Below are 19,135 nucleotides of genomic sequence, written 5' to 3'. Positions count from 1 at the left end.
ACAGTTTAAGCGTCTTTTATACTTTTAGGAGTCACATTTTCAGGCCCCTTGTCTTGTCTTTTCACAATCAGTCATCCTGCAGAAGCAGTACAATACGTCTGCTCTCATTCAATCATTCAATCACCCCATTCTTCTCTATGCTTTCTTGTTTAAATCACTGTAATCCAACCAATAAACTATATAGTGTTGTCTAAATCCGCAACAACTCTTGATTCTTCAAATGAGACACAAACAAGCATGTCTGTGCTTCAGCAAACATGACGCTAAATGCATCTAAATATATTTTTAGCAACCCAAAGCTTCGAGACCCCACAGCCGCTCCTACGCCCCTTCTCCAGCGAAATGGTTCTGGATCAGGAAGCCAGGCTGCTGGCCAGCTGGGCAGCGGGACCAGTGGGGCGGGATCCATGGGGTCCAGTCCGCATATGGCGCGCAGAGGTGAGAGTCCAGAGCCTGGATGATTCTGTTGGAGAAATTGAGACATTTAGCCCAAAAATAAGGCGACGTTCACACTGGAAGGTTGAATGTTCAGTTCAGATTTTTTGTGTCAAATCCGATCTTTGGAAAAAAAAATGCACTGCAGTATTTACGTATGTAAAAATGGTTTCAGCTCTAGTCAGTCTCAGTACTGGCGCATTTGTGGCAATTTCAAGGATTTTGTACAATCAAAATCAACATTTTCTGAACCAAATTATTGCGTGAAGAAGATTAAGAAGGACGAGGACAAGTATTTTGGCTCTCGCAGTTTTATGGGATATTTTGCTTCGATATCTGCTTGAAGAGCGTGTCTGTGGGCGAGCACTCAGAGCTAGAAGTGGTGGAACATTCACTTAAGTTCCTAAAAAACATTATTTCCACCTTTTTTCTGCTGAGTTGTCAACTATTTTGTAACCATCTATTGTGGCAAATAATTATGATAACGTATTGCTTTTTGATGACGTTCTGGTCGTATGAATGCGACCTAAGCGTTAGCATTCTCCTTGAGGACACATCACATTTATATCAGATTTATTTCTACATACAAAAAAGGCCTGGGTCGGATTAGAATAATTCTGAATTGCACTGATCACACTGACATGAAAAAATCTGATACAGGTTGAAAATGGGAATTGACCTACAGTGTGAACAAGGCCTAAGTACATTTACTCAACTACAGTAGTACCTCACCTTAAGAATGTCCCAATTTAAGAGTGTTTTGAGATTAGAGATGTCTCTCTGTTAATTGTTATGCTTTATATTTCAAGCAAACATTTGGGTTACACGCATCTCCGCCATTATTTGGCATAGCAAATGTCACAGTGAACCCCGTAAGATCCGCCCAAAACATCTGGTCTTATTTGCCAGCATTATAGAGATAACTTTGTTTTTTCCAAGAAAGGTAGGAAGAAATTGAGTGAGAATGACAGTGCTGAGCAGAAGAAGTGGATGATATTCATTGAATTAAGGAAAGAAATCATCAGAAACATGACCGTGCATGTAACTTTCTTAGGGAAGCAATTGGGGCGTACCATTGCGAGTCTGCACCATACTGAAGCAGAACGAGTCCAACGCCAGCCAGAAATGTTAAAATAGTATCTAAACAGTGGACATGTATCCATTAAAATATTGAAAAGCTGCTGATGGTGTGTTTGACAGAGAAGCAGCTGGAAGGTGATACTGTAGACGTCCACTCTCAAAGATTAATGTTTTACATTATTAATACATTATTTCATAAAACTACTGTAGTTGTTAGTAGTACATTCTAGTATATTGTTTTGTATACAATGTTTCTAATTTGGAAGTTGTTTTTCTTTTTAAAGGGCATGGTACACTAATTTGATTTCAAATTGTTTCAATGGGAGATTTTGATTTGAGATACAAGTGTATTGAGTTAAGGGCTTTGTTACAGAACCAAATAAACTTGTAAGTTGAGGTTCTACTGTATAAGATAACCCTGAATATTAGACAACCCCATTTTTATTTATGTATTTAAAATACAAAATAACTTTAATTCCAGAATCATGTTTTCAATCTTAATGAAATAACATTCTAGTATAGTATAGAGCAGTGGTTCTCAACCTTTTTTCAGTGATGTACCCCCTGTGAACATTTTTTTAATTCAAGTACCCCCTAATCAGAGCAAAGCATTTTTGGTTGAAAAAAAGAGATAAAGAAGTAAAATACAGCACTATGTCATCAGTTTCTGATTTATTAAATTGTATAACAGTGCAAAATATTGCTCATTTGTTGTGTTCTTTCTTGAACTATTTGGAAAAAAAAGATATAAAAATAACTATAAACTTGTTGAAAAATAAACAAGTGATTCAATTATAAATAAAGATTTCTACACATAGAAGTAATCATCAACTTAAAGTGCCCTCTTTGGGGATTGTAATAGAGATCCATGAACTTAATTCTAAACATTTCTTCACAAAAAAAAGAAATCTTTAACATCAATATTTATGGAACATGTCCACAAAAAATCTAGCTGTCAACACTGGATATTGCATTGTTGCATTGTAATGAATGGAATAGCCTACTTGATTTGATGTTCAGTTTATGAACTTACATTCATATTTTGTTGAAATATTATTCAATAAATATATTTATAAAGGATTTTTGAATTGTTGCTATTATTAGAATATTTAAAAAAAATCTCACGTACCCCTTGGCATACCTTCAAGTACCCCCAGGGGTAGGCGTACCCCAATTTGAGAACTACTGGTATAGAGTAATAGCTATAAATAGGATATCATATTTCTTAGCTGCTTGACAGTTGACTGTTAAATCATTGAATTTCAAAATTAGCATCATAAATCCTCCTCTGTTGTCTTGGAGCAACTTTATTTTGAGCGTGTTTCTGTGTCAGAGCTGTGTCTTTTTTAAAGGTCAGTGCGGTATCATTAACACTGCACATCTAAATGACCAATGAACACCATTTTAATATTGTTGATTGACGATGAATGCATTAAACAACAGGTCAAAAAAGTAGCAATTAGCATTTGAATTTGTCTGTTAATATATAATATCAACACAGTGCTTTATTAACATTGCGATCATTATTTACCTTGCTGATTATTACAAGCTGAGAGGAGGCTCGCAACTCTTAACGGTTCGTTCTTCTTTTTTTTTTAAACATAGTATTACATGCCATTGGACAGTAATGGTATTAACAATAACCAATGTTCCTCCATCACTCTTCAGCTACAAAGAAGCAAGCACCTGCTCCGCCCAAGCCTCCAAACCTTCTCCCCAGTCAGCATGCGGCATCAGTGAACCCTTCTTCCTCTTCCTCAAGCACATCCCAGCCCCTCAGTCCCCCTCCAAGGCCCCAATCCGGCCACTCCCCCACCTCGCCCTCGTCCCCTTGCCCTCAGCAATTCAACACACCCCGGCGCCACTCTAGTAACCAGCCTCCAATTCAGGCCCCCAACCATCCACCTCCAGAGCCGCCGACACAAACCAGTTCTCCCAGTCCGATTGGCAGCGAACAGCAGAGCACGGACCCCTCGCCCCCGGACTCTCCCACACCTCCAGACACCCCGCCACCCTCTGTTGCCTCTTGCCAGGATGGGGCTCAGGTCGCCCCTCCTTCACCGTCTCCCTACCAGACGGGGTCGCTCCCCCGTCCCCGGCCCGTCCCTAAACCCAGGAACAGACCGAGCATCCCACCGCCGCCACAGCCCGCCCCCATGGCCAGCGACAGCAACGGGATTTGCTCCACGGCGTACAAGATGATGGGTAAGCGTCGCTGCTAACACTCAATGTCAAATTTGTCGCTCCTCTCCTCTCACTACTACTAATTGTTACATGTGCGTTGTAACACCTCCACAGGCTAAAGAAGCTCCTGTGAGAGGTTTGTAGTTTGCTGATGCGTGCACAGCGTGTCAATTTCATCATTGTGGTCATTTTACACCACCTGACACACCTTTCATTCTGCACATGACAAGTGACACTGACTTAGTCATTGACTAAAATGTTAGTACTTCTGTCAGCATGAATCATATACAACCTTCATGTATTTCCTCAAATAGTGACCGCCATACCCCAATTAATTGCCAGGTACGTACCTCAAAAAAAAAATGCCTTGGGAAGAATTATGAGGTTGTAACGACCTTTACTATGACAGTCGGCGCCACCATATTACATCATATGTCACGGTAGATTTTATTACACCAAGACACATTACACCTGCATGGTAGACATCTTTACATCTGTAATGCTGTTTAAGATAGAAATTAAAGAGTAAGTACTACACATTTAACATTGACACAAAAAAAGAAAGATTGTAAATATAACAAAAGAAAAAGGTTTTGATGGTTTGATTTAAAGATTTGACATGAATAGTGTCCAAAGGCATGAATAGTGTCCAAAGGCAGCACGGTGGAAGAGGGGTTAGTGTGTCTGCTTCACAATACGAAGGTCCTGAGTCGTCGTGAGTTCAATCCCGGCCTCGGGATCTTGCTGTGTGGAGTTTGCATGTCCTCCCCGTGACTGCGTGGGTTCCCTCCGGGTACTCCGGCTTCCTCCCACCTCTAAAGACATGTACCTGGAGATAGGTTGATTGGCAACACAAAATTGGCCCTAGTGTGTGAATGTAAGTGTGAATGTTGTCTGTCTATCTGTGTTGGCCCTGCGATGAGGTGGCGACTTGTCCAGGGTGTACCCCGCCTTCTCCCCGATTGTAGCTGAGATAGGCTCCAGCGCCCCCCGCGACCCCGAAGGGAATAAGCGGTAGAAAATGGATGGATGGATGGATGGAGTGTCCAAAAAATCAAATGAGTCCTGTAATCACATCTATATCAAACGCTAATGTAATATATATTAATTTAATAATCATTTATTTTCAAATAATTTGGATTTGTTTTTTTATTATAACTAATGTTGTGTCAATGTAACAAAATGTATAATTGTATTGTAATTAGTGCTGTCAAAGTTAACTTATTGACAAAACCTTATCGCATTAATCATTTATACACGCAGATTAATCACGCAATTAATCTGCCTTACCTTAACCGTGGATGGTTACCTGAATGTCGGAGCAGGTTGCTTTACAGTCAGTGTTCGGGTCAATGCATTGGTCAGTGCAATGATGAGTGAGGAAACTCCGACTGGTGTGCTCACTGGCACATTTCACTTCTAAATACACCCCAACGGGACTCTTAGCATATTTTGAACAAATAAATAATGTACATATAAATAAAAGATTACAATAGTTCGGATATAATTTTACAAAGCAATTGACAAAATATACAAATACAATACTTAATTAAATTCAATACTATAAAAAGGAAAACCAAACATGTATTAAAAAAAATTGTTGTTGAATGATTTTAATCCAAACAATTAATTCCTTTTGGACTTTGTGTTTTTTGAGCACCCTTAACATTTTTTAATTATCGTTTTTACATAATTCAGTTTAAATTGTTCTTTATTTTTAAAATGAAATTAAAAAAAATATTTCTGTTTAAAAAAAAAATGTAAGAATAGCTAATGTTAATAATAATACTATTAGTTCATCCATCCATCCATTTTCTACCGCTTGTCCCTTAATACATTTAAAAATGCATTTGTTCAAATAAAGGTCTTCTCCCTGAAAAATACCTTACTCCTAGTAGACATCTGGTGCTCTGCAATAACCAAACTCCTTTAAATGGCCACCACTGTATGAGAAAATACTTTATAACATTATTTACTTTCAACTAGTATGTACTGTACTTCACACTCAAATCAAATCTAATGGGTGTGTATAATCCCACTCTCTTCACCTCACATTTATCCTCTAGCATCACTTTGCTAGCTCTCCAAAGCCAACGGTGTCACCTGCTGTTCATCCCCACACTGAAGTGACATCTTTACATCAGTTCTATACATATTTGTCATTATTGGCCTATTGGTTATGTCATGTGGGCATGGAGAGTTTGGTTGGGCTTTAATGATGTAACATTTTTATTTTTGTGCACTAACAAACTAATACATGTGTTTTATTACCATTCATGATACTCTTCTCGTCCGTAGACCCGGCTATGTCCTTCAAAGGACTGGGTCGGGCTTTGGTGTGCAACGTAGACCAGCAACCAGTGACAGTCTCTCCGTCGCCGCCACCTCCTAAAGACTGCGACCTGGACAGCGAGAGCACGGTCCTATAAGGAAGGACACCATGCATCTCCTCTCTTTACACTCCTGCATCCTGCTGGTCTGCTGTTTTCTCCTCCGTGCGGATTTTCTGTGGTTTTGCATCTTCAGTACGAATCCGGCATTCAAGAAAACATCAATTTTAAAGTTAATTAGCAAACAATGGAGGAAGGCTGCGTGTAATTAGTTGTAATGATGTGGGAAATTGTACCAAAATATGGATCTATGATGGGATTCTTTTTTTTTTTTTTAAGTTAAAAATGGCCTTAGAACATAAAATGACAAAAGGGTTGGCAGGTGGAACCAAAAAAGTGGTGACTGCAGGTTTCCAGTCATCACAAACACTCTTTGTCATGCTCTTCTATTTATTTACCCAAACACACACATTCCCTGTGGCTTGACACAATCGATGCAGTCAGTAGATGTCAATAAAGAAAAGCCTTAATAGGATGAAAGCATTGTAAATGTACTGTTTTTTTTTACTCCAGTACTTCCAAGAAGCTGTCTTCAGGGATGTCATATGAAGGAAGGTGAGGGCTGTCTTAAAATTTGGGTAGCGGGTTAATTTAGCAGCCCTCAAAGCAGTCAGTATTTTTGCCTTCCCTTTCCCCCGGTGAGAGTTTGAATGTAAACAGAAGGATGCGATGCTGATGTTGCACATGAGCAAAGGCCATCAAATCATCTTTAAATATGATATTTTTGCCTCCATTGAGCTGAGAGCACACAACAATGCACCTCAGTAGTGACGTGGTGGAACATTCACTTTTCTCTCTCTGACACACACGATGGTACCAATGCAGAAAAGTCTTGGATGCTGCAACGCCTAGAAATATGTGACAGTTTTGCTTTCCTTCCCCCTACCTCTGAGACAATCAACCAATATAATGTCCCACAATACTGTAACTCGATGCCTTAACCCTGCGCCCTTCTGCACATCAACGCAAAACAAATTGCCATTCAGTGACGATGACGCGTTTTTTAGCTCTAATTTTATATGTTTTGTCGTCTTGATGAGCTGAAACATGGAATAAAGTATGTTATGTGAATGCTTGGTTATATGTCCTTTCCAAAGAAAATAAAGTATATGAAAAAATATACATTTTTGGTTGTTCTTTGTCTAGTATTATAGCTAACACAGATAGACTGACAAAGGATATCTATCCATCCATTTTCTACTGCTTGTCCCTTTCGGGGTCGTAGGGGGTGCTGGAGCCAATCTCAGCTGCATTTGGGCGGAAGGCGGCGTACACATGTAATTGTTTCTTCCAAATATTAATATACCCTTCAATTTAAAAACAGAATTTTAGTAGATAAGTCTAAAAGGATACTTTGTTTAAACTACGGCACGCAGCCGTCCACAAACTGGCCTGCGGGATGTTAAAAAAAGAAAATAAATCTGTCCTGTCCAGCAGCTCGTGCAAATCCTATTGTTGATGTAGATGGCTTTTTTGCACACTTGGCCTTCTCTCGATGAGCTTCAAGAGGTAGTCACCTGAAATGGTTTTCACTTCACAGGGGTGCTTGAAGCTCATCGAGAGAATGCCAAGAGTGTGCAAAGCAGTAATCAGAGCAAGGGTGGCTATTTTGAAGAAACTAGAATATAAGACATGTTTTCAGTTATTTCACCTGTTTTAGTTAAGTACATAACTCCACATGTGTTCATTCATAGTTTTTAAGCCTTCAGTGACAATCTACAATATAAATAGTCATGAAAATAAAGAAAACGCATTGAATGAGAAGGTGTGTCCAAACTTTTGGACTGTACCAATGTTTGTGTGTGTGTATATTGTATATATATATATATATATATATATATACATTCATATACGTTAGGTCAGGAAAAAACACAGAGGCTCTATCATCCCTACAAGCTGATTTTGCAGGTTTCCCTGCTTTTCAGGGGATTTTATATATATATATATATATATATATACACATATGTCACCTGAAATGATTTTCATGTATATACATATGTTCATACATACATTTATATATACACATATATTTATTTATATATACATATATAGTTATATATATATATAAATATATAAACCATAACCATATGTATATATAAATAAATATATGTGTATATAGAAATGTATGTACCGTATACGAACATATATATATATATATGAAAATCATTTCAGGTGACGTGTGTGTATATATATATATATATATATATATATATATATATATATATATATATATATATATAATTGGTTTATATATATATATATATATATATATATATATATATATATATATAATTGGTTTATATATATATATATATATATATATATATATATATATATATATATATATATATGTATATATATAATTGTTATGGTTTATATATATATATATATATGTATATATATATATAGATGTATGTATATATGTATGTGTATATAATATATATAAATATGTAAATTTATATATATATATATATATATATATATATATATATATATATATATATATATATATATATATATATAGGGCAGCATGATGGTAGAGGGGTTAGTGCATCTCCCTCACAATACGAAGGTCCTGAGTAGTCTTGGGTTCAATCCCGGGCTCGGGATCTTTCTGTGTGGAGTTTGCATGTTCTCCCCGTGACTGCGTGGGTTCCCTCCGGGTACTCCGGCTTCCTCCCACCTCCAAAGACATGCACCTGGGGATAAGTTGATTGGCAACACTAAATTGGCCCTAGTGTGTGAATGTGAGTGTGAATGTTGTCTGTCTATCTGTGCTGGCCCTGGGATGAGGTGGCGACTTGTCCAGGGTGTAACCCGCCTTCCGCCCGATTGTAGCTGAGATAGGCTCCAGCGCCCCCCGCGACCCCAAAGGGAATAAGCGGTAGAAAATGGATGGATGGATATATATATATATATATATATATATATATATATATATATATATATATATATATATATATATATATATATATATATATATTAATATTAGGTCAGGAAAAAACACAGGCTATATCATCCCTACAAGCCCGTTTCGCGGGTTTCCCTGCTCGTCAGGGGATTAAACGCCCTGAGATCGGTAGGTTGTGAGTTCAAACCCCGGCCGAGTCATACCAAAGACTATAAAAATGGGACCCATTACCTCCCTGCTTGGCACTCAGCATCAAGGGTTGGAATTGGGGGTTAAATCACCAAAAATGATTCCCAGGCGCGGCACCGCTGCTGCCCACTGCTCCCCTCACTTCCCAGGGGGTGAACATGGGGATGGGTCAAATGCAGAGGACAAATTTCACCACACCTCGTGTGTGTGTGACAATCATTGGTACTTTAACTTTAAAAAGCCTGTGTGTGTGCATATATATACAGGTAAATTAGAATATTTTGAAAAACTTGATTTATTTCAGTAATTGCATTCAAAAGGTGTAACTTGTACATTATATTTATTCATTGCACACAGACTGATGCATTCAAATGTTTATTTCATTTAATTTTGATGATTTGAAGTGGCAACAAATGAAAATCCAAAATTCCGTGTGTCACAAAATTAGAATATTACTTAAGGCTAATACAAAAAAGGGATTTTTAGAAATGTTGGCCAACTGAAAAGTATGAAAATGAAAAATATGAGCATGTACAATACTCAATACTTGGTTGGAGCTCCTTTTGCCTCAATTACTGCGTTAATGCGGCGTGGCATGGAGTCGATGAGTTTCTGGCACTGCTCAGGTGTTATGAGAGCCCAGGTTGCTCTGATAGTGGCCTTCAACTCTTCTGCGGTTTTGGGTCTGGCATTCTGCATCTTCCTTTTCACAATACCCCACAGATTTTCTATGGGGCTAAGGTCAGGGGAGTTGGCGGGCCAATTTAGAACAGAAATACCATGGTCCGTAAACCAGGCACGGGTAGATTTTGCGCTGTGTGCAGGCGCCAAGTCCTGTTGGAACTTGAAATCTCCATCTCCATAGAGCAGGTCAGCAGCAGGAAGCATGGAGTGCTCTAAAACTTGCTGGTAGACGGCTGCGTTGACCCTGGATCTCAGGAAACAGAGTGGACCGACACCAGCAGATGACATGGCACCCCAAACCATCACTGATGGTGGAAACTTTACACTAGACTTCAGGCAACGTGGATCCTGTGCCTCTCCTGTCTTCCTCCAGACTCTGGGACCTCGATTTCCAAAGGAAATGCAAAATTTGCTTTCGTCAGAAAACATGACTCTGGACCACTCAGCAGCAGTCCAGCTGGTGTCGGTCCACTCTGTTTCCTGAGATCCAGGGTCAACGCAGCCGTCTACCAGCAAGTTTTAGAGCACTTCATGCTTCCTGCTGCTGACCTGCTCTATGGAGATGGAGATTTCAAGTTCCAACAGGACTTGGCGCCTGCACACAGCGCAAAATCTACCCGTGCCTGGTTTACGGACCATGGTATTTCTGTTCTAAATTGGCCCGCCAACTCCCCTGACCTTAGCCCCATAGAAAATCTGTGGGGTATTGTGAAAAGGAAGATGCAGAATGCCAGACCCAAAAACGCAGAAGAGTTGAAGGCCACTATCAGAGCAACCTGGGCTCTCATAACACCTGAGCAGTGCCAGAAACTCATCGACTCCATGCCACGCCGCATTAACGCAGTAATTGAGGCAAAAGGAGCTCCAACCAAGTATTGAGTATTGTACATGCTCATATTTTTCATTTTCATACTTTTCAGTTGGCCAACATTTCTAAAAATCCCTTTTTTGTATTAGCCTTAAGTAATATTCTAATTTTGTGACACACGGAATTTTGGATTTTCATTTGTTGCCACTTCAAATCATCAAAATTAAATGAAATAAACATTTGAATGCATCAGTCTGTGTGCAATGAATAAATATAATGTACAAGTTACACCTTTTGAATGCAATTACTGAAATAAATCAAGTTTTTCATAATATTCTAATTTACTGGCTTTTACCTGTATATATACATTAGGTCAGGAAAAAACACAGACGCTATATCATCCCTACAAGCCTGTTTCGCGGGTTTCCCTGTGTGTGTGTGTATATATATATATATATATATATATTTATATAGTAAATTAATTTAAACCATAGCATACTTAATTCATATGTGGGAGAGGTAATCTTGCCTGGACCATAATGACTGTGACTGTGATAAATAAACAAACCAATAAAGCTTATCAAAATACAATTGGAGAAAAGTTGTTGACATTTAATGTGACTGTGATGCGAAAACAAAATGACACATTTGTTTTACAGTATTTTTTTTTTTTTTTAATAGATCAAACATGAAAGGTCCATAACATAACATGGATGTATTCCGACAAAACCACACAGTTACAACAGAATGAAGAATAACGGGGTGTTTGCTACCAGCTGCACAATATTCCTCACGTCACGTGCACCAACATGCAACTGATTTAGAACAGAAACACGTTCACGGCACTGTCGCAGCCCTGCGTTTTACGACTTTAAAAGCTGTGCAACAAGGGGAGAAATTATTTCAAAAAATAAATAGGGGGCATTTACACAGAGAAAATTGAAAGCAGAGCTGGGAGTGCATAGCCCAAACATGTGCATTTACAAGAACACCACAGCCACTGGAACACTGTGGAGGAGTCGCGAGGTCACCATGGCAACCAGAAAAAAATAAGGTATGTACAATGTTTTGTTATTCACACTTCCTTCAGGTAAAGCCCCACTACACTAATATGAGCGGGAAAGTTACCGTGTATTCATAAAAAGACAATCCACCTGTCTGTAATGACATAAATACAAATGGCTGACCTTGTATTCTACAACCATTGTCATCTGAAGTGTGCCAAAAAATGGCACACATGAAATGGATGACATGTTTCTCCCGGTCAAAAATAAATAGTTCGACATTTTGAAAATATATGTAGTGTATTAGTAAACGGCTACAGCGAAGCACTTAGCTTGTAAGGGCAGCAATTAGCTTAGCTCGGGTGACGCTAACAGCGCTTAATTACTCCGAAAAATAACTCAAATGCTTCGGTCATTTTTTGATAAATAAGGTAAAAACGTTAGATAAAACCTTTGCTTAAGAGACACGTGTATTGTTTTCGATTATAGTTGTCGGCAGACATCTCATTAAGTTCCCTGCAAAAAATGTTCTATAGAATCTCTATAGAAATATATAGAACGCTATAGAATTTCGTCGGAATTTCTTTAGAACTGAAGATTCTATAGAATATGTATTCAAAATTCTATAGAAATTCTATAGACATCAGCTTCATATGCTGGAAGGTCTTTTCACTGGTCTATAGAGCTGGGAATTCTATAGAATATCCTATAGAAATTCTATAGACATTACATTATCCGATGAAAAGTCCATAGATTGTTCTATAGAACTGGGAATTCTATAGAATGTCTAACAGAAATTCTATAGACATTACTTTATCTGCTGAAAGGTCTATAGATTGTTCTATAGAACTACTCTTTAGAACTTTCTTCTATAGCACTATTCTTTAGAGGTGATCTATAGAACCATTCTTTAGAATCCTGTTCTATAGAACCATTCTTTAGAATCCTGTTCTATAGAACCATTCTTCAGAATTGTGTTCTATAGAACCATTCTTTAGAATCCTGTTCTATAGAACCATTCTTCAGAATTGTGTTCTATAGAACCATTCTTTAGAATCCTGTTCTATAGAACCATTCTTTAGAACCCTGTTCTATAAAACCATTCTTTAGAATCCTGTTCTATAGAACTTCGGCCCTAAAGTTCATTAGAAATTCTATAGAGTTCTATTGAGATATTCTTTACACTTTTTCTATAGAAATTCTATAGAACATTTTTAGCAGGGTTAAGTTAAGCTAAGCTAAGTGGCGCTAACGATCTCCTAGCTTTAGCATCCCTTTTTAAGATTTTTATTTTTTTCCAAAATGTTGAATCATCGTCCATCATAATGTGACATTAAATATACACGTTTAATAAATATATCATACATATATCTAGGCTCAAAGTAATTTATGAACACATTATCTGATGAATAATGTTTCCTAGTGCTTAAAATCAAGCACCTGAAATAACAGTAGTTCTCCACATGCGGGCACCATTGACCTACACAGGTGGTACATCTCAATTGTTGTCGGAGATAAAGTGCCATTGTTTGTAGTGTCTGCCTGCCACCACCCATGTGTCATTTTGGCACTTTGGTTTTGGAGATCAGACTCTGCTGGGTCTACCAGGCCAGTGGGGAGGACAATCGGGGACTTCTAGGGTTTTCTGGAGTCTGGGTCTCACTGAGCGCTCTCTGAAACAACAAAAGTAACGATCCAAAGATTGAACACATTTTTCTGAATTATCGCCACCACACACCCGGTGACTAAATGAGACACTTTGAATAGATAACGGCCACAGTTCTGATTCATTCGCTCACCTCAAATTTGTGAATAAACTCTGCAAAAATACCAAAGAAGGCCTCTGTGCTGGTGGACTTGCTGTCTTCTCCAAAGAAGGAGGCCACTTTGGAGAACTCTTCCATCGCTCGGCTCTGCAAGGACTCCAGAGACTGGATGGCAGGGTGGCTGTTCTCCAGAAAGCTCTGTTAGACAACAAACGTCAAGCATTAACAGAGATTTTAGAGTGTAGCATACTTGCCAACCCTCCCGGATTTTCCGGGAGACTCCCGAAATTCAGCGCCTCTCCTGAAAACCTCCCGGAACAAATTTTCTCCTGAAAATCTCTCGAAATTCAGGCGGAGCTGGACACCACGCCCCCTCCAGCTCCATATACCACCTGAGTGACGTGTCGACAGCGGCCAGCCTGTTCTCACGTCCGCTTTCCCACAATATAAACAGCGTGCCTGCCCAATGACGTTATAACTGTAGAATGATCGAGGGCGAGTTCTTGGTTTCTTATGTGGGTTTATTGTTAGGCAGTTTCATTAACGTCCTCCCAGCGCGGTAACAACACACAACAGCAGTCACGTTTTCGTCTACCGTAAAGCAGTTCGTCTGCCGTAAACAGCAATGTTGTGACACTCTTAAACAGGACAATACTGCCATCTACTGTACATGCATATGTGACAATAACATCTACGGCTTTTAGAGAGTGCAGTGCACAACTGCTATACTATATATATATAATAAAATATATATATATATATATATATATATAGCCAGAATTCACTGAAAGTCAAGTATTTCATATATATATATATATATATATATATATATATATATATATATATATATATGAAATACTTGAGTATTTCTTATATATATATATATATATATATATATATATATATGAAATACTTGACTTGGTGAATTCTAGCTGTAAATATACTCCTCCCCTCTTAACCACGCCCCCAACCACGCCCCCCCCCCCCCCCCCATCCCAACCCCCCACCTCCCGAAATCGGAGGTCTCAAGGTTGGCAAGTATGGAGCGTAGTGTAGTTACTTCAATCAGCTAATTGATGCATGGGTTTATTTTTGTGTTAGTTATCAGAATTATAAACAAAAATGGAGATGAAAGTAAGAGTATTTTTGTATAATTTGATATATTTAATAAAATATAAGTCATGAATCCTATGGACAACATTGGAGCATCCATGTAACGTTATGTAAATGTACCAATTGGAGCTGAATTAGGACCATTTGGCATTGGTGGAGGTCTGTGCTTGCCTGAGCTACAAATACAGGGTCTTTGATGACCACAATGTATCCCACTGGGCATCCTCCCTTGTGTTTATGACACTTGTCAAGTACATGCAATGTTTAGGTACAGTTAAACATTACTTTTCTAAAACTCCACCTTTTGTATGACGTGGTTGTCTATAAAATTGTTCACAAAAACACCGTTTTCATACAACGCCTCAGTTATCGTACAGCCAAACATTGCGTGTCACAATGTAATCCGTTCATCCATGTATCATTCCGCGGAATGGAGTGCTTGAACAAAGAATACAAGGCGTTGGTGACTCAGTCCCTGTGCTTTTTTTTTTTTTTATAGAGTGCGACTGCTAAATAACCCACCATGAGGCCAAAGAAAGTTGCGAATGTCAGCACTTTGACAAAGAAACACTACTGGATCCAGGAAAGAACTCAGAAGGTCAACAATAATCTTCAATAAAAGGTAAAAGTGATGTTAAATATTTTGTCATTATGTCTTTTACATTTATACTGTAAGTATTTTGCTTTGTTTTCTGCTTGTAAAACTATAATCAATCCCTCCAGGGTGTTCCAACCGTGCCAGTTCACACAAATTCAAACAATCCATGCGTATTATGCTTGCTCTAGCACTTTGTCCAATGCCCGAAACTTCGCCGCATATTTTAGCTAATGAGCATAATTTTCGCCAATGGAATTTGTCTCTTCAGCAGGGCTCAAACGCATACATCAATAGTTCAATCAAAATGTATGTTTGTTTATTGTGTAAACGAAGAAGGTACAGCAACATGTTACGATATACCAACTCTTTATTAATCAAACGGCACAATTGTCCTCCCACGAGGCTCAGACCTACTTCCTGTTACTGTCTAATATTAACCTTCAGGGTGATATAATATATAAACATTTATCAACATACTGGTGTCCTGACTCCCTAGTTTACATATATGTATGTTATATATGTTTACATGTATGCATATATGTGTATATCCATCCATCTGTCTTTTTCTACTTATCCGAAGTCGGGTTGCTGGGGCAGTAGCCTAAGCAGAGAAGCCCAGACTTCCCTCTCCCCTGCTACTTCGTCCAGCTCTTCCTGGGGGATCCCAAGGCGTTCCCAGGCCAGCTGGGAGACATAGTCTCTCCACTGTGTCCTGGGTTTTAAGGCTGCAATACATATTGCGATAAAGTTTTTAGGCCGTATCGCCCATCCCTACATGTGTCCCAGTTTCCCAAGGGTGGAGACCATGCTCTGCTTCAAAATATCACAGCACATGTTATTCAGGCTTCTCTCAATGAACGGCAGTGGCCCACCACCGTATTTTTGTTAACTTACGCTCATGACGGAAGCAAAGTGGTCCTCAGAGGTGAGGGGGATCTTCAGGCATGCTGCTCTGATGTCTTGGATGGTGGTGTGAAGGTCGCTTAGCTCTGTGGTTACCACCCTGTGGTTCACTGGTTCAAGAAAAAACAACATACATTCATAATGCCTACAGTACCATCAAAATGAGCAGACAAGCTTATACTATTGTCATCTTGTACCCTTGGCCGCCAGAGGAACTGCGGTGAGGTCTCTGGAAAAGTTGAGCAGCTCTGGGAAATGATGGCACAGAGACTTCGCCAAAATGTGGAGAAAAGTGGATTTACCGTCCACCGTTTTGGTTGTGCTGAGCTGGCAAACACAATGTAATGATTAAACCAAACCAATCAACCCAGAGAGGGGGACTATATGGTCTGAGTGTAGCTGGTACCTCGGTGAGAAAGTTGATCTTAAAACTGGTGGTCCTGTGGCTCTTGGGTTGGCCGTTGTTTAGGTAATTTCCCATCGCAAGTACAAACTGTAGGAAATAGCAAGTAACAAAGCATAATACCTCTCAAAAGTATGTACTTTTGTCTTCTCAGTGAACAAGACTGTAGAAATTAAACATGAATATAACTTAGGGTAGTCTGTGTACAGCTAGCGTTGTGCGATATAGATAATCAAAGTTTCTTTATATAGCCCTTACTCACAAGTGTCTCAAAGGGTAGCAGCAGCATTGATATGACCAATGCTGCCCCTGTATATTTGGATTGATACCCAAATTTGTACTATTATTTAAAACAAATATAGTGCTTATCACATTTTAACTGAAGTATATATGGACCATTGGTACAGCAGAGAGTAACAAGATATTGACAGTCAGTTATAAAGTAGATTATTAATAGATTTGACAAAGTAATACAACTGGAAATGACACAATATGTTACCGCATATGTCAGCAGGAAATGTTTGTATGATCATTCATATATAAAATAATATGTTGTGATGTATATCGTCATAGCAGAAGGCTGCAATACATATCGCGATATAGCTTTTAGGCCGTGTCGTCCATCCCTACATGTGTCCCAGTTTCTCAAGGGTGGAGACCATGGTCTGCTTCAAAATATCACAGCAAATGTTGGTCGGGGTTCTCTCAATGAACGGCAGTGCAGCCCTAGACCATGACACTATACTACTGCTACTACTACAACCACTACTCACTTGCATTGCCAGTCATTCAAAAATAACTGTTTGGGTAATTTTTAGTAGACCATAACTCTTTGCTACAACACAATAGTTGCTGAAATGTGAGGAGTTTGCTGTATAGACTATTTGTACATGGGTGAAACCTGCACTGTGTTTTACCTCAAGGATTTTAGCCAGTTTTCTGCTGGTCTTCAGCTCCACTGAGGCCTTGTAGATGCAATCAAAGGCCACTTTCATCTCCTCCGTCCTCTCTTGCAAGGTGGTCTTAAAGTGGAGGCTCCGCAGACGGGTCTTATACTCGGGCACCATGAGCATCTGCAGCATTGCACCGCTCTTACGTATACATTTATTCTATGTGTATTATATTCTGCATAGTTTATTACCTGGAAACTGAACTGGTCGGGCTCGCTCAGTTTGGCCGGATCTTGCTCGAACTGCTCGTACTGTTTGACCTCATCCTCGTCGGGGGCATAGAGCAGCAACTGCTTGATGTGGGCCGGCTCCAGTCTGTCCGTGCTCATGTCCATTAGGACCTGGCGAAGCTCGGCGGGGGAGAGCTTCAGATGGGCCACGAGGATGGCTGAAGGAGGGGCAGAGTTTGACAAGTGACTGTAAGAATGACAGCCCCTTATTGGTAAAAGCCTCTGGAATCTTAGTCAGGCCCTTGAGCCACATTACCGCTGTCGCTATGGCAACAATCCAACGTACTCGGGTTGTCACGACAACAGCAATAAAAGCATTAAAAATAATAATATAGTCCGCCACTAGGAATTATATCTTTAAAGCAGTGCTTATCAAATATTTTCTGTTACGCCCCCCTCTAGGAAGAAAACAATATTGGTGCGCCCCCCGCCCCCCACTGTAACTATAAATACTATAAATTGTCTATAAAATTGTTATAACTATACCTCTGCATAACATTGTAAGCTTATTAACATTAAAGGGAACAACACACCGGTCTTTCCTTGTCTCCCACCGTGGTTACAGTAAAGCCAAGTACTACATACGCTTCAACATATATGGCAAAAAAAACATGTTCCCTGAGATCACACGCACCCCCCCCCCCCCCCCCCTGGCATCTCACCGCCTCCACCACTCAGGGCCTGCCCCACTATTTGAGAAGGACTGCTTTAAGGGAACAATGCATATCTGAAAGAAAAACAATTAAACCATAAGTGAGAAAACAGTTCTGCCTCCTACTGTCTCCATAGCAACATCTATCTAGCTAACTGCAGCTAAATAAAGGACCAAACTATGAGAAAGATCTCTCAGCGTGATGCAGTGCAGTACCACACCATTGTAAGCCACAACGATAAATGGTAAATGGGTTATACTTGTCTCGCGCTTTTCTACCTTCAAGGTACTCAAAGCGCTTTGTCACACACACATTGACACACTGATGGCGGGAGCTGCCATGCAAGGCCCTCACCACGACCCATCAGGAGCAAGGGTGAAGTGTCTTCTTGCGCAAGGACACAACGGACGTGACTAGGATGGCGGAAGCCGGGAATCGAACCAGGTTGCTGGCACGACCGCTCTACCAACCGAGCCACGCCGTCTCAATTTAGTATTGTTTATAAATATGAATATAGGGTACCTGTGGTTTGCAAGTGCTTTACTGTACTTACATGCATTGTAGGCTTTCTTGTGTGACAGGATCTCCACAACGTCTTTTTTTTTTAAGTTCTCGGACAGGAAGATGGGCTCTGGAGGAGACACTGGGCATTTTAACAACAGTGTGAGGATGGGTTCTCCAGGCACCAGGGATCGATCATACATGCACACACATATTTCAGGATGATGTGTTTATTAACCCAGTTCTGTCATGGGACTCTCTTGAGGCCACCATTGATAAATACGATTTGTCTTTCTTGTGGCAGAACTGTGCTATTAGTGGATACTGGGTGGG

The 19,135-nt window shown here is 39.5% G+C and overlaps 2 protein-coding genes and 1 long non-coding RNA gene across 15 annotated transcripts in view; 2 read left to right on the top strand and 1 right to left on the bottom strand.

Moving 5' to 3' along the window:
• Window positions 1–6,572, top strand: part of arhgap17a (Rho GTPase activating protein 17a) — a 44,183-nt gene extending 37,611 nt beyond the window's left edge. For 6 of the 11 annotated variants that reach the window (XM_061967422.2, XM_061967421.2, XM_061967426.2 and 3 more), the window contains 4 exons: window positions 290–438; window positions 3,065–3,091; window positions 3,184–3,720; window positions 5,998–6,572. In XM_061967422.2, the coding sequence (XP_061823406.1) occupies window positions 290–438; window positions 3,065–3,091; window positions 3,184–3,720; window positions 5,998–6,128 (844 nt within the window). In that variant the 3' untranslated portion in view covers window positions 6,129–6,572. Of the gene's footprint in view, window positions 1–289; window positions 439–3,064; window positions 3,092–3,183; window positions 3,721–3,813; window positions 3,836–5,997 lie in introns of all 11 variants that reach the window. The other 5 variants (XM_072914074.1, XM_061967423.2, XM_061967419.2 and 2 more) reach the window with 2 other exon arrangements.
• Window positions 6,573–11,603: 5,031 nt separating this feature from the next.
• The window catches only part of LOC133610790 (uncharacterized), a 56,057-nt gene continuing 48,525 nt past the window's right edge, over window positions 11,604–19,135 (top strand). For both annotated transcript variants that reach the window (XR_009815927.2, XR_009815926.1), the window contains exons 1-2: window positions 11,604–11,735; window positions 15,064–15,186. This is a non-coding gene — a long non-coding RNA (uncharacterized lncRNA). The remainder of the gene's footprint in view (window positions 11,736–15,063; window positions 15,187–19,135) is intronic.
• grid2ipb (glutamate receptor, ionotropic, delta 2 (Grid2) interacting protein, b) overlaps window positions 11,729–19,135 on the bottom strand; it is a 74,685-nt gene continuing 67,278 nt past the window's right edge. For both annotated transcript variants that reach the window (XM_072914073.1, XM_061967428.2), the window contains 8 exons: window positions 18,855–18,944; window positions 17,610–17,806; window positions 17,386–17,541; window positions 16,472–16,558; window positions 16,263–16,392; window positions 16,057–16,175; window positions 13,485–13,649; window positions 11,729–13,358 (listed from right to left, as the gene is read on the bottom strand). In XM_072914073.1, coding sequence (XP_072770174.1) covers window positions 13,287–13,358; window positions 13,485–13,649; window positions 16,057–16,175; window positions 16,263–16,392; window positions 16,472–16,558; window positions 17,386–17,541; window positions 17,610–17,806; window positions 18,855–18,944 — 1,016 coding nt within the window. In that variant the 3' untranslated portion in view covers window positions 11,729–13,286. The remainder of the gene's footprint in view (window positions 13,359–13,484; window positions 13,650–16,056; window positions 16,176–16,262; window positions 16,393–16,471; window positions 16,559–17,385; window positions 17,542–17,609; window positions 17,807–18,854; window positions 18,945–19,135) is intronic.

This window comes from Nerophis lumbriciformis, linkage group LG11 (genome assembly GCF_033978685.3).
Source record: "Nerophis lumbriciformis linkage group LG11, RoL_Nlum_v2.1, whole genome shotgun sequence".
Lineage (NCBI taxonomy): Eukaryota > Metazoa > Chordata > Actinopteri > Syngnathiformes > Syngnathidae > Nerophis > Nerophis lumbriciformis.
The sequence above is the reverse complement of the archived record's forward strand: the minus strand, read 5'-3'. Positions and strand labels throughout refer to the sequence as shown.